General features: G+C 56.0%; 2 protein-coding genes across 3 annotated transcripts in view; one reads left to right on the plus strand and one right to left on the minus strand.

Moving 5' to 3' along the window:
* The window catches only part of LOC115280442 (retina and anterior neural fold homeobox protein 2-like), a 29,927-nt gene extending 28,216 nt beyond the window's left edge, over positions 1-1,711 (plus strand). For both annotated transcript variants that reach the window (XM_029925335.1, XM_029925334.1), the window contains exons 3-4: positions 242-408; positions 750-1,711. In XM_029925335.1, coding sequence (XP_029781195.1) covers positions 242-408; positions 750-1,229 — 647 coding nt within the window. In that variant the 3' untranslated portion in view covers positions 1,230-1,711. The remainder of the gene's footprint in view (positions 1-241; positions 409-749) is intronic.
* A 5,414-nt stretch (positions 1,712-7,125) lies between these two features.
* On the minus strand, positions 7,126-12,073 carry SELENOW (selenoprotein W). Its single transcript, XM_029925764.1, has 6 exons — positions 11,948-12,073; positions 10,499-10,523; positions 10,339-10,392; positions 10,082-10,156; positions 9,883-9,980; positions 7,126-7,484 (listed from the first exon to the last, which is right to left on the minus strand). Exons 1-5 carry the CDS (start codon positions 11,992-11,994, stop codon positions 9,900-9,902), a joined length of 282 nt encoding a protein of 93 aa, XP_029781624.1. The 5' UTR covers positions 11,995-12,073; the 3' UTR covers positions 7,126-7,484; positions 9,883-9,899.
* Between the last annotated feature and the right edge of the window lie 512 nt (positions 12,074-12,585).

Here is a 12,585-nt window from a genome sequence, read left to right on the forward strand (position 1 = left end):
AAAGATGTGCACACTGAGGCCCAGACAGCTACAGACACTTAGGCTGGAAGTTGGAGAGCCAGGGCCAGATCCAAGGGGGGCTGGCCAGATGCTGCCTCTCCTGCACAGCTGTTCCCACCCCCCAGCCCGCAGGCCTGAGCCTCCCACCTGCTCCCTGGGGCTTAGCCCAGGCAGGGGGACAGTCTTGGGTGGGCTGGGGGCCGTCTGTGGGGCTTCTCTGACCCTGTTTCTCCTCGGTCAGGCCCCCCACCAACCCAAAGGCCCCCGAGGGCTCGGAAGAAGCGCTCGGTGTACCTCAAGGACCAGCTGGAAGAGATGGAGGATTACTTCCGCACCAACAAGTACCCCAACTACAAGGAACGCGTGGCCCTGGCAGCCAGGCTCAACTTGGAGGAGCACCAAGTGCTAGTAAGCCCCGTCCCCTGGGCCCCCACTGTTGACAGGGTCCCCTGGGAAGGTGGCACGTCCTCCCGCTGGACCCTCCCAGGCTGCAGGGGAGAAGACGAGCGAGAGGTCTGGGTGCTCCCTGGCTCACAGCTAGCAAGGGGCCCCCTGTGGAGAGTCAGGGCTGGACCCCAGGCTGCCTCAGCCCTGTGGGGCACAAACCAGGGGGACCTTGAATTGGGCCTGGGGCCCTAGGGAGAGCTATGGGGCTGCCTGTGTCTCCTGAGCTGCCCCACCCACGGCCCGGCAGGTAGGTGCCCCTGCCTCACCCGCTTACCTCCGCTGTGTCCCCTCTGTCCCTCCAGGTGTGGTTCAAGAACCGCCGGGCCAAGCACGCTAGGCTGCAGGGAGCACACGTAGGGCCAGGTCGGAGAGCCACCAGCCCCCTCTCTGTCCCTGCTCCTTTTCCTGCCCCTGCCCCTGATGGCCCTGCGTTCCCAGGGACCCCAGGAGTCTGCAGCCCTGCCCTGCAGAGCCCCTTTTGGAGGCCCCTGGCACCGGCAGCACTAGCATCGGAGCCTGGCACCTCCAGCCTCGACTCAGGCTGGTGGGACCCAGAGGGGGCCGCCCAGCAGTCTCTTCCCGCCCCCGCCGCCCCCGCCTGGCCTCACTACTCCTTTGTCTGGGGCTTCTTGCCAGATCCTGTGCTGGGCCCCAATCCCACTGCGGTCCTCTCGCCCCAAGACCCCTTGAAGGGACCCCCTTTCCCCTTGATGTCCGGGTATCAAGAGGAAGAAAACACTGCAGAGGACGACTCGAAGCTCATGACGTTACTGGATTTATAGGGGACTCAGCCCCGCAAAGTCCTGCAGTTCCCGCGGGGCCAGAGGGGACTGGGGTGCCGGGGGCCTGCGTGCGCCTCGTCCACGTGGGTGGCGCCGGCGCGGGGGCTCCGGTTACGCAGCAGAGCACTCTTTCGGCGGCAAGAACACGCCTCAGTTCATCCCACTTGGGAAGGTGGGATCTTGTGTTCCCTGTGTGGCCCCCACATGTGGCGCTGCTGTGAGTGTCCCCACAGCATTGAGGGTACACGTGAGTAGGTGGGTTCCCAGGGGTAGCACAGAACGCATGCTCCCGCCTCTGCCTGCTTCCTCGGAGCTCTGAGCTTTCCCTGAGCCTTGACCAGCCGGGAACACCCCTGATCAGAGTCAGAGTGAGGATGGGAGAAATTTTGATGCTGGTCGACCTTCGGACAGAGGATTTGCTGTGGTTTTACTATTCGTTTACTGGCTGTCAAGAAGAAATAAAGTTATTTGATAAAAATTAACAATGACTCTCACAAGATGACCCTCATTGCTGAGCTGATGCAAAAGTTTATAAAAGTTGGCGTCCAGTGCGTCTCCTCGCCTTGTCACAAACGGGAAACATTTATCAGTAGGCAGCAGTCTGAGGTCCCTAGGGTACTGCTTCGAATATAGCTCCCGTTTGGTTTGGTTTACTTTTCTGCTCCAAGATAATGGGTCTTATTTTTGCTTTCTTAAGAAATCTTTATCATTAGCACTTGGTCATAAAGATACTGTTCTATTCTCTAAAATATTAGTTTTATATCATTAGGTCTTTTATTTTTCAATGTTTATTTTTGAGAGGGAAAGAGAAAATGAGCAGAGGAGGGGCAGAGAGGGAGACACAGAATCCAAAGCAGGCTCCAGGCTGTGAGCTGTCAGCACAGAGCACGACACGGGGCTCGAACCCACAAACTGTGAGATCATGACCTGAGCCAAAGTCAGATGCTCAACTGACTGAGCCACCAAGGTGCCCCTCATATTTAGGTCTTTACTACATCTAGAATTGATACACTGTATGGTGTCAGGAAGGGATTCACTTTTCTTCTTTTTCCCTGGGGATTTTCAGTTGTCAGTTGATGGAGAGGCTGGTTATTTGTCATATGTCCAAGGTTTCTAGATCCTTCCACCAATTACTCGCCCCCTCTTTGTCTCCTGTCAGTTTCTCTGCTGCCCCCCAGTGGCCTTACTGGCCACTGCACTTCCCCACAGCCAGCTCTGACCCTGCCGTGTTCCTATTTAGCAAATGCTCCAATCCCCTTAGGTCAGGCCAGCCTCAGCAAAATATAGGGAGAATTAGCGGGGATTTAGAGGGACATGTGACAGACTGGCCTGGGGGGGGCGGGCCACAACTGCCAGGATATAATGAACTCCCCTCCTCCTTCTCAAAGACCCCCCTGGTAGGAACGTACACAGACAGACGCACTGAGACCTCACAAGGAGACTGAGGGCAGAGAAATGGGAAGCCAGGGAGGGGGGGGGAGGCAGAAAGAAGGGGAAACTGAGGCACTGGAGTTTCTTGCTCTCAAAAGCAGAAGAGGCAGCCCCCCGCCCCCAGCACTGCCCATGTGACAGCTGCTGTCCTATATGCTCTGATATCCTTATGAAATCAGGTCCTTGAAGGCAGGCAGCCTAATCGCTTGCCTACAGGAGGTCACACCAAACCTCAGAGCATTCAAGTGCCTTTCTGGGGACACAGCCAGGGGCTGTCCAGCTGCAGAGCACAAACAGCCCTTAACCTCCGGTGCCAGCAGACTATGCCAAGCCCATCTGCTTCTCGGACTATTTGGAATAGGACATGCAGACAGCCGGACGTCCGTGAGACTTTGGGTAACAACCACACCCTCTCCACGTGTGTGGCTCTGGATCGTATGGAATGCGCCACTTATACGCTCAGCACAGAGCCGGGTTTACAGGGAGCGCTGAGGAAGTGGGGGGGTCTCACTCTTGGGCCATCAGACTAACCCCCATTCCCACATCTCTTCCGGTTTCTCCCAACTCTCTGCCCTGCAGAGACCCCGGCTCCGCCTTCCCTCCTCTTCTTTGCTCCCTCCCTCCGCCCCCTCAGCCCCTAGGCTTCCCTCCACCCCCCTCCTCCAGCCCAGCAGGTTTCCTTGGCCTTGACCTGACTTACCACCCATCCCCATCCTCCTGGGCCAAGTCCGCATCTGCAGAGGGTCAGCCAGGTCAGAGAGGGGACGGGGACAAAGGGACCTGTCAGCAAACAATGGTCAAAGCCTTCTCAAGGGCCTGCTGGCATCTGCTCACACTTCCTTGGTGGCTGTGAGACTTGGGTTACAGCAGTGGGAGTCGACAGGGGAAGTCTGGGATCCCCTCCCCCACACAAGACCCACACAAGATGCTCTCCAGGCAAAGCTGCAAAATCTCTCCCTGATTATCCGCAGTGACCGAGCAGTGGTCGCGATGCTGTGCACAGACAGAGGTGGTTGCGTTCATGTTTTGAATCAAAAAATTAAATCAGGGCGTCTGGGTGGCTCAGTCCGTTAAGCATCTGACTTCGGCTCAGGGCATGATCTCATGGTTCGTGAGTTCGAGCCCCGCGTCGGGCTCTGTGCTGACAGCTAGCTCAGAGCCTGGAACCTGCTTCTGGTTCTGTGACTCCTTCTTTCTCTCCCCCTCTCATGCTCTGTCTCTCTCTGTATCAAAACTAAATAAAACATTAAAAATTTTTTAATTAATAAGCATTAAAATAAAGAAAAAAATGGGGTACCTGGGTGGCTCAGTCAATTAAGTGTCTTACTTCAGCTCAGGTCATGATCTCATAGTTCATGGGTTCAAGCCTTGTGTAGGGCTCTGTGCTGACAGCTCAGAGCCTGGAGCCTGCTTTGGATTCTGTGTCTCCCTCTCTCTCTGGCCCTCCCCTGCTCGTGCTCTCTCTCTCTCTCGCTCGCTCGCTCGCTCGCTCACTCTCTCTCTCTCTCTGTTAAAAAAATAAACGTTTTTAAAAATTAAAAAAAATTAAAAAGGTATTCAGCAAAACTAAGGAAGATTGAATAAATTAAGGGCTTTAATTAATCATCGTGTATCGATATGGGTTCATTCACTGGAACAGACGCACCTGTTAATGGAAGATGTTAATAAGAGGCACCTGGATGCTGATATGTACCTTCTCAATTTTTCTGTAAATCTGCAATCTTTGCCCCGCCCTTCCTTTCCAGACCTTCCCCCTCCCTTTCTCCCCCTCTATGGGGGGAACACCCCTCCACGCTTCTCTTCCGGCGCCTTCTCTCCTGCTTCCTCTGCTGCCCCCCTGTGGATTTCCCCACCAGCCGCTTCTGTGACCCTGTCCCGGTCCCATTTAGCAAAGGCTCCAGTGCCCGTGGTCCGGCCGGCCTCGCAGAGCAGAGAGAGAATTAGATCCGGTGGGAGGGAGGGCAGGGCGGGGGAACACGTGAAGGACCGTGGGGGAGGGTGCACAGATAACGGGGTGCACAGGCGTGGGGACTGCCCCGGGATAGAACAAAAAGCTCCTCCCGCTGAAGAGATGCACCCTGGGGAGACAGGTGCAGATGGCTGAGAGGCCCAGGGCAGAGGCAAGGAAAGGCCGGAATGGGTCCCCCAGCCATACAGGGGCGAGCAGTGTTGGGAGTCTCGACCCTTGGAAGCCTGCGGATTCTAGTTTTTATTTTTTCTTTATGTTTATTTCTTTCTTTTGAAGGGGGGAGGGGCATGGGACACCTGGGTGGCTCAGTCGGTTAAGCGTCCAACTTCAGCTCCCATCATGACCTCACAGTTCGTGGGTTCGAGCCCCGCCTCAGGCTCTGTGCTGACAGCTCAAGAGCCTGGAGCCTGCTTCGGATTCTGTGTCTCCCTCCCTCTCTGCCCTTCTGCTCACACTCTGTCTCGCTCTCAAAAATAAATATTTAAAAAGTTAAAAAAAAAAAGAATTCAGCCACCAAAGAATTATTTTACTGGGGCACCTGGGCAGCTCAATTGGTTAAGCTTCTGATTTTGACTCAGGCCATGATCTGGTGGCTCCTGAGTTCGAGCCGCGCATCAGGCTCTGTGCTGACGGCTCAGAGCCTGGAGCCTACTTTGGATTCTGTGTCTCCCTCTCTCTCTGCCCACCGCTCCCCCCTCACACTGTGTCTCTCTCAAAAATAAACATTAAAAATTTTTTTTTAACTGTTTTACTAAGGGAAGTGTTAGAATCATTAAAAATGAAGACCTGCAGGGGCACCTGGGTGGCTCAGTCAGTTGAGCATCAGACTCTGTCTGGCTCAGGGCATTGACCTCAGATTTGTGAGTTCGAGCCCCGCATTGGGTGTAGAGAGTAGTAGAACTTTTGTTAATGTTTATTTTTGATGGGGAGAGGGGCAGAAAGAGAGAGAGACAGAATCTGAAGCAGGCTCCAAGCTCTGAGCTGTCAGCACAGAGCCCCACGTGGGACTTGAACTCATGAACTACAAGATCATGACCTGAGCTGAAGTCGGATGCTTAACTAACTGAGCCACCCAGGTGCCCCTGATACCTTTTTTAAATAAATAAAATTGTGATGATTTTTGCTTACACCTGTGAATTATATAAAGCCATCAATTTATATACTTTAAGTGGGTGAGTTATGTAGTATGTGAATTATATCTCAATAAAGCTATTTTGCTTTGAAGGAAAAAAGCAACATTTCTGAGGCTGTGATCTGCCGTCTCTCAGGCCCTTTTCCTCGTCTTCAGCCACTGACCAGCCTCCTCCAGAGTAGTTTTGTAGGGGTCTCCAACTTTGCAGCCTCAGAGATTGGGACTTTTCCATCTAGATGCTTCTCTGTGGCACCTAGCAGATAGCCTCACCTCACTCGGGCCACCCAATGGCTTGGCTTGAGTGATCCAAAAGAGGAACAGAGCCTGATTAGGCATGACCCACCGGCGCCAACATTTTCGAGTTGTCCTAATGGGATTGTCAGAGTGCCCAATCTCTTAGCCCACAGTGAGGATAAACAGGTGTATCAGAAGGAAAATAGTAACACCCTTCTGTTTGGAGGGTCTTTTATAAAGAATCTGGTAGGTTTTACACAAATGCAGTTTTGTTCATGTTTTGGTGATTTGCATCTACTTTTCCAGGGATGCATTTAAGGCCTAAATGGCCTTCAGGGCGCCTGGGGGGCTCCGTCAGTTAAGTATCTGACTTCGGCTCAGGTCATGATCTCACGGTTTGTGGGCTTGAGCCCCATGTCGGGCTCTGTCCTGACAGCTCAGAGCCTGGAACCTTCCTCGGATTCTGTGTCTCCCTCTCTCTCTGCCCCTCCCCTGCTCACACACTCTCAAAACTAAACAAACTTCTAAGAAATTTTAAAAAAAGGTTAATGAACTCCAGAACTATTACATTATTTAATAAAGAAATCTGCTAAAAAAAAACAAAAGAAAAAGATTAAGTTACAATGAGGCTCTGTTGGGGTGGGGGTGGCACCCTAATCCATTCTGCATGGTGTCCTTCAAGGAGGGGCAGTCTGGACACACGGGTCACCAGGTGTGTCCGGCAGAGACCACGTGAGGACACGGTGAGGGGGGCGTGTACAAGCCAGGCAGACGCCTCTGAACAAACCAAACCAGCCTCCTGACCTTGACCTTGACCTTTGACTCCTCGTTCCTGTCGGTTGAACCACAGTCTGGTATTTTGCTGTAGCCACCCTGCGGGTTTGTACAAGCCTCGATGAATCAGGGGCCACGACAGGACAAATCTGGGAGCCTGGGTCTCGTTCACATGAACGTCACTGCCGCTCGCTGATCCCTCATCGGCTCCACTTCGGGGCTGCTGTGAAGTGCTCCGTGACCAAGAAGGTGCCTGGCACAGGACTGCTCAGTCCACGGTGGCCAGCTGCCGGGGCTGGGGGAGGGGAGGGGCTGGAGAGGAGGCTCCAGGGGTAAAACAGACACACACAGACACATTTTGTGAAACCCATCTGGTGTTTATTGAAAGGAGGCCGTGGTCCACACTGCTGAAATCTACAACTCACTCACCCAGATCCCTTTCTCGGCCACCCCAAGAAGGAAGCCAGGAGCAAGAGTACCCAGGGGGCTGGGGGGATGTGGGGAGAGGAGGGAGCAAGGCAGGCGGGGTGCATGGCTGCATGCTTGGGGACCGACGGACACACACACACACACACAGGCAAGGACCAGGGGCGTCAGTCTCTGCCCCCACGCAGCGGCCACAGAGACGTCAGGGAAAGACCAGGCGTCCACCAGACATTTCAGTCCTTCCCATCATGAAGCGTCAGCTGCGAGGGGCTGGGCCAAGGTCACTGGACTGTGCAGAGGAGAGATGGGGAGGGATCAGACTGCAGGCAACAGGGCTGGGTTGGGGGACTTGGGGCCCATGATAAAGGGAACAGACAGAGGTGATGGGGAAAGGGGGCATCTGGGGGGCTCAGTCGGCTCAACATCCGACTCTTGATTTTGGCTCAGGTCATGATCTCATGGTTCTTGGGTTCGAGCCCCGCACTGGACTCTGCGAGCAACATCACAGAGCTTGCTTGGGATTCTCTCTCTGCCCTCCCCTGCTCATGCACTCTTGGAGAAACTAAGGCACAAGGACAAGGGGACGCCCATGATAGACAATTGTAACCCACAGGCAAGGTGGGCCAGGACTTCGTTCCCAATCGAGTTTGTCATGAGAAATGAACTGGGGGGAGCACCAGAGGCAGCCGCTAGCAGAGGCGACTGAACACTGACCACGCGTGCCCCACAAGGACACTCGGGTCTCCAGAGAAGCCACCAGTGGAGATGGGTTTCTGGGACACCCGCTGTGCAGGCTTCCCCGGGGGGCCCCAGCTCCGGAGGGTGACTGATGACTCAGCACTGGGAATGAATGACAGTTGTGCCTGTCCTGGCTCCCCTGGGGCCTGACTAGTCTATGCTAACAGTGTGATTCACGGTGAGGCCTTGGGCCGAGTGGTAGCAGCTCCTGACTTCTGGAAGGGCCAGAGGCCAAGGTCGGCCTCACAGGGCGAGCGGCCCTGTGGCCATACTCCTCATGGTGACACGGGACCGTGGGGGCCTGGCCCTGCCTCTCCGTTCACTGCCTTTCGCTGTCATGAACCGTTAGTACAACCTGGCTGAGTTCAGAGAGTCCTTCTGGGGAATCACACGCCCTGAGGGTGTCCCGGGACCCCGGAAACTGCACTCCGGGCCATGCAAAGGGGGGCCATGTGCCCTCTTCCCCGCTTCCTCTTACGGAAATCCCACTTTTGCTCATGCTAGATGAGAACCCGTTGGTGAACCTCTCTCTCTGGAGCCCCAGGAAACTTGGCGCTGATTTAAGTCACCGCCTCCGAGTGACTGACAGTTCAGAGGCAGCGAACGGGTGTGTTTATGCAAGAAATGGGCTCTGTTTCAGCCTTTAGGAATTCAAATCCCCACCCCCTGGGCAACCCGGCACAGAAGCATCCAGCTCCTGCAGCCTTGGAATTCAGTTCCTCATTTTCTCTTTTTTCACTGGGAGAGACTCACTGCTCATTTCAGACCTGCATGGAGGTCGGGGGGGGGGGGGGGGGGGGGGGGGGGGGGGGGGGGGGGGGGGGAAAGCCGGACGCTAGGATGTCTGTATCACATCTATTTAATCTGCATGTTCAAGTTCACCCTGAAATGGGTCCCCCCTCCCTCTGCTCTAGTAAAGGACTTAGAGAAACAAATTGTGGAACTTGGCAGAAACTGCAAATTGCAGAACTTGTGGAGTGCCTGGGGGGCTCAGGAAATTGCAAATTGTGGAACTTTTGGGGTGCCTGGGGAGCTCCCTCAGTTAAGCCTGACTCTGGACTTCAGCTCAGCTCATGGTTTGTGAGTTCAAGCCTCATGTCTGGCTCTGCACTGATCGTGCGGAACCTGCTTGGGATTCTCTCTCTCCCTCTCTCTGTCTGCCCCTCTCCTGCTCATGCTCGCACTCTTTAGAAATAAATAAATACAGGATGCCTGGGGGGCTCAGTCAGTTAAGCCTCTGACTTCGGCTCAGGTCATGATCTCACGGTTCGTGAGTTTGAGACCTGTGTCAGGCTCTGTGCTGTCTCTCGAAATATAAATAAATGTTAAAAAAAAAATTTTTTTAAGCAGGGCATAGGTGGCCTAGTCCAGCTGAGCCTCTGACTTTGGCTCAGGTCTGATCTCAGCGTTCGTGTGTTCAAGCCCCGCATCGGGCTCTGTGCTGACAGCTCAGAGCCTAGAACCTCCTTCAGATTCTGTGCCTCCCTCTCTCTCTGCCTCTCCCCTGCTCGTGCTCGGTCTCTCTCAACAATAAACATTAAAAAAATCTTTTTTTAAATAAATAAACTTCAAAAACAAAAAGGGAAGATACAGAACTTGAGTTTGAAGCACCTGAGAACCAGTTTTCTGGAGCAAAGCACTGGGGGACGGGAACTTGGGTCCACAGGACACTGGGACAGAAAAGTCCGTTCCAGAACACCGGAGGAAAGGGGGAAAGACTGGCTCCCAAGGTCAGGGAATGTCTGGGGTTCATCTGGGACACGCTGGCTTGGAAATGGGAAACCGGGCTCGGAAGGGGCTGAAAAGCAGTTCTGCAATCCCGATCACAGTAGGGACACCGCTACGCATTCTGGAATGTACTGGGCTGGGAACCGGGCTCAGGTTCGAACTAGCTGCCATTCCAGGCCTGGAGCATCAATCACAGTGTGTGGCTGCCCGGACCCCCTCACCTCTGCCTTCGGGCACATTAGCCCTGCGCCAAAGCGGCTTTGACGGCGGCCACCAGCTTCAGAAACTTGCTCTCAGTGTCCACGTAACCGTCGCCTCTCTGGGGCCGAGGGAAGAAGAGGAAAGGAGTCAGCCGGGACCGAGCGCCCAACTCTCCGCCAGCCTGAACACAAGGTGGGACAGACAGACGGACACACATACCTTCTTGGAGTGAACCAACTTCCCCGCTACCATCACTTCAAAGAAGCCGGTGACCTGGGGAGTCCCCTCGCCGCACTGGGAAGAGAGAGATGTTGGGGGCGGGACTGAGGTGCCCTCTTGGGGACACCTGCACCCCCAGGAAATGGGAGACTATGGAGGAAAGGCATGGCTGACCCGACCCACCCCACGGCCACCCAGGGCTGAGGGGACACACAAGGGGACCGTCTTTGATGCTCTTTCCCATTCCCAGCACTCACGATGTCCAGGCATCCGGGGAACTCATCTTCTAACTTCTTCTTGAGCTGAAGATACTGAAAAGGGGCATGCGAGGTCACCACGGGGGTCAACGGGGCCCTGCCGCTGCCTGTGCTCCCTCACCTCCCAGGGGCACGTCTGGGGGCTGGCCACTCTGCTTACCTTGGACTTGTACCCTCAAGCGCCACTGGTGGGAGGTCCGAGGCGATGGGTCCCAGGGGAGAGAAGGCGACGGTGGGGTTCCAGGGACAGGATGGAAGAGGCAGGCAGCGGGGAGGCAAGAGGGGAAACGGGGAGGAGGCCCAGGCAGACACGAAGAGGTACACAGACGACAAAACCAAACAGGAGACAGAGAGAGCAGAGAAAAACACACAAAGAATGTAGGAAGCAGCCCAGACATTGGGGGAGGAGGGGGGGACACCGACCCACAAAAAAAAAAAGACAGAGGAGGATCGACAAGAGACAGGGGTGCAGAAAACGGGGGTGACAAAGAGAGACCACAAGTATGAGACACAGGCGGGAGGGAGGGAAACAGAAACAGGTTAGGACACCGTTGGGCAGGTCTGGCAGATTAACCTTTACTCCCCAAAGTCCCCTCCAACCTGAAAACGGGACCCAACACTTCCCCATCCCCACCCCCCACCCCCACCCTCCCCCACGACATGCTATTTCTGGACTGGAGCTTGCAGCACAGCCTCCTGGGCGCCTCAAAATGTCACTCCACCCTCTGCTTTGCTGAGGGTGGCAGGGACATTCCGAGCGCAGAGACTGAGGCGAGCCTTTCAAAAGCAACGGCTGCCCCCTGGGCATTTCGGGCTTCTGACCTGACCCCACCCTCTCCCAGCCTCTCCCCCACCTAGAAACCAAAACGGAGCTAACGTTCTCCTTGGGGGGGGGGGGGGCGGAGAAATGCAACGAACCGGTATTTATTAAGCGCCTACATGCAGGCGTGTCTATGCAAGCCCGCACAGCACCAGGGACCAGCCCAGGAAGGATAACAGAGTCAACAAGCCAGAAAGTCCCCTCTCCACTCGGGACTTCTCCCCTGCAGCGGGGAAGCTGGGTCAAACACGTTTAGCACCAAAATCCGGCACTCCATCAGCGGTGACTACTGAGATCACTCTCTCTCCCCTTCTGCAGCTGGGGAAACTGAGACCTCGAAAAGATGGGGGGGGGGGGTTACTAGCGATGGGCAGCCACAGTATTCATTCCTTTCCAACCCACACTGGAACATTCTCGAACCTTCCAGACTCTCGCGGCCCCCGCTCCATGGCTGTTCACCGCGTTGGGGGAGGGGCAACCTTAGCGTTGACAGAGGCCCGTCTCCCATGATGAAACTGACACTGACACACACACACCCGCAAGAGTCCCGGGAACCGGATGTCTAAAATGACCCCACACGTGTCTCAGTCCCATCTTCGGGAACCTGAGCTTTCCTGAATGACACGCCCCGGGGAGGTGGGTCAACGCCCTTCCGCTCACGCCCACCCGACCCGCGGGGAACGCCTCATCTCGGGGAAGGATCCCCGTCGGGCCTGTTCGCAGCACCGTCGGGTCGAGGATGGGGTCCGGCAGGGGGTCGCGGATGGGGCCTCTGGCCACTGCGCTTACCAATAAACGATTCGGATGGCGAGGGCCATGGCTGGGGACCGCAGCATGCGCGGGGCGCGGAGAGGCGACCCACCAGCTGCAAGCACCTGCGAACCTCACTCTCCCGGACGGCCGCACAAAGGTTGTTACTCGGCGAGACACGGCGCGAACCAACACGGGAGAAAGGCGGGGGGAGGCGGGAAGGGTGGGGGTGGGCGCCCCCGGGGCGGGGGTTCAGGGACCCTGTCGCCCGACACCCTGAGCCCCCACGCGGGCTTCTCCCCTCCACCGCTGGGCTCAGGATGCACCCAGGCAGGAGCAGTCCCCAGGGAGCCCCTGCGCGTCCCCTCGAGGTCCCCCTATCCGGGCCAGAATGGTATGGCCCGCGGGGGCTGGGCTCTGGACCAGGCTTTCCGCGAACCAAACGGAATTGCTAATAAGGGTAGTGGTTTTCCAGCGCCTGCCGGGAGCGTGGGGGGGGGGCTGCTCTCAGGCCCCTTCCCCCGCCGGGAGAGGCTAGGAGGGCGGAGTCCGAAAGCATTGGGGGTGTGCGGGGCAGGCCCGGGAAGAGCGGGTTTCCTGGGAGTGTGGCAGGATCCCCCTATTTCTTATTCAGGCCCTGCCGGCGTGGCAGTCGCTGGTGCTCTCCCTCCCTCTCC

This window comes from Suricata suricatta, chromosome 16 (assembly GCF_006229205.1).
Source record: "Suricata suricatta isolate VVHF042 chromosome 16, meerkat_22Aug2017_6uvM2_HiC, whole genome shotgun sequence".
NCBI lineage: Eukaryota > Metazoa > Chordata > Mammalia > Carnivora > Herpestidae > Suricata > Suricata suricatta.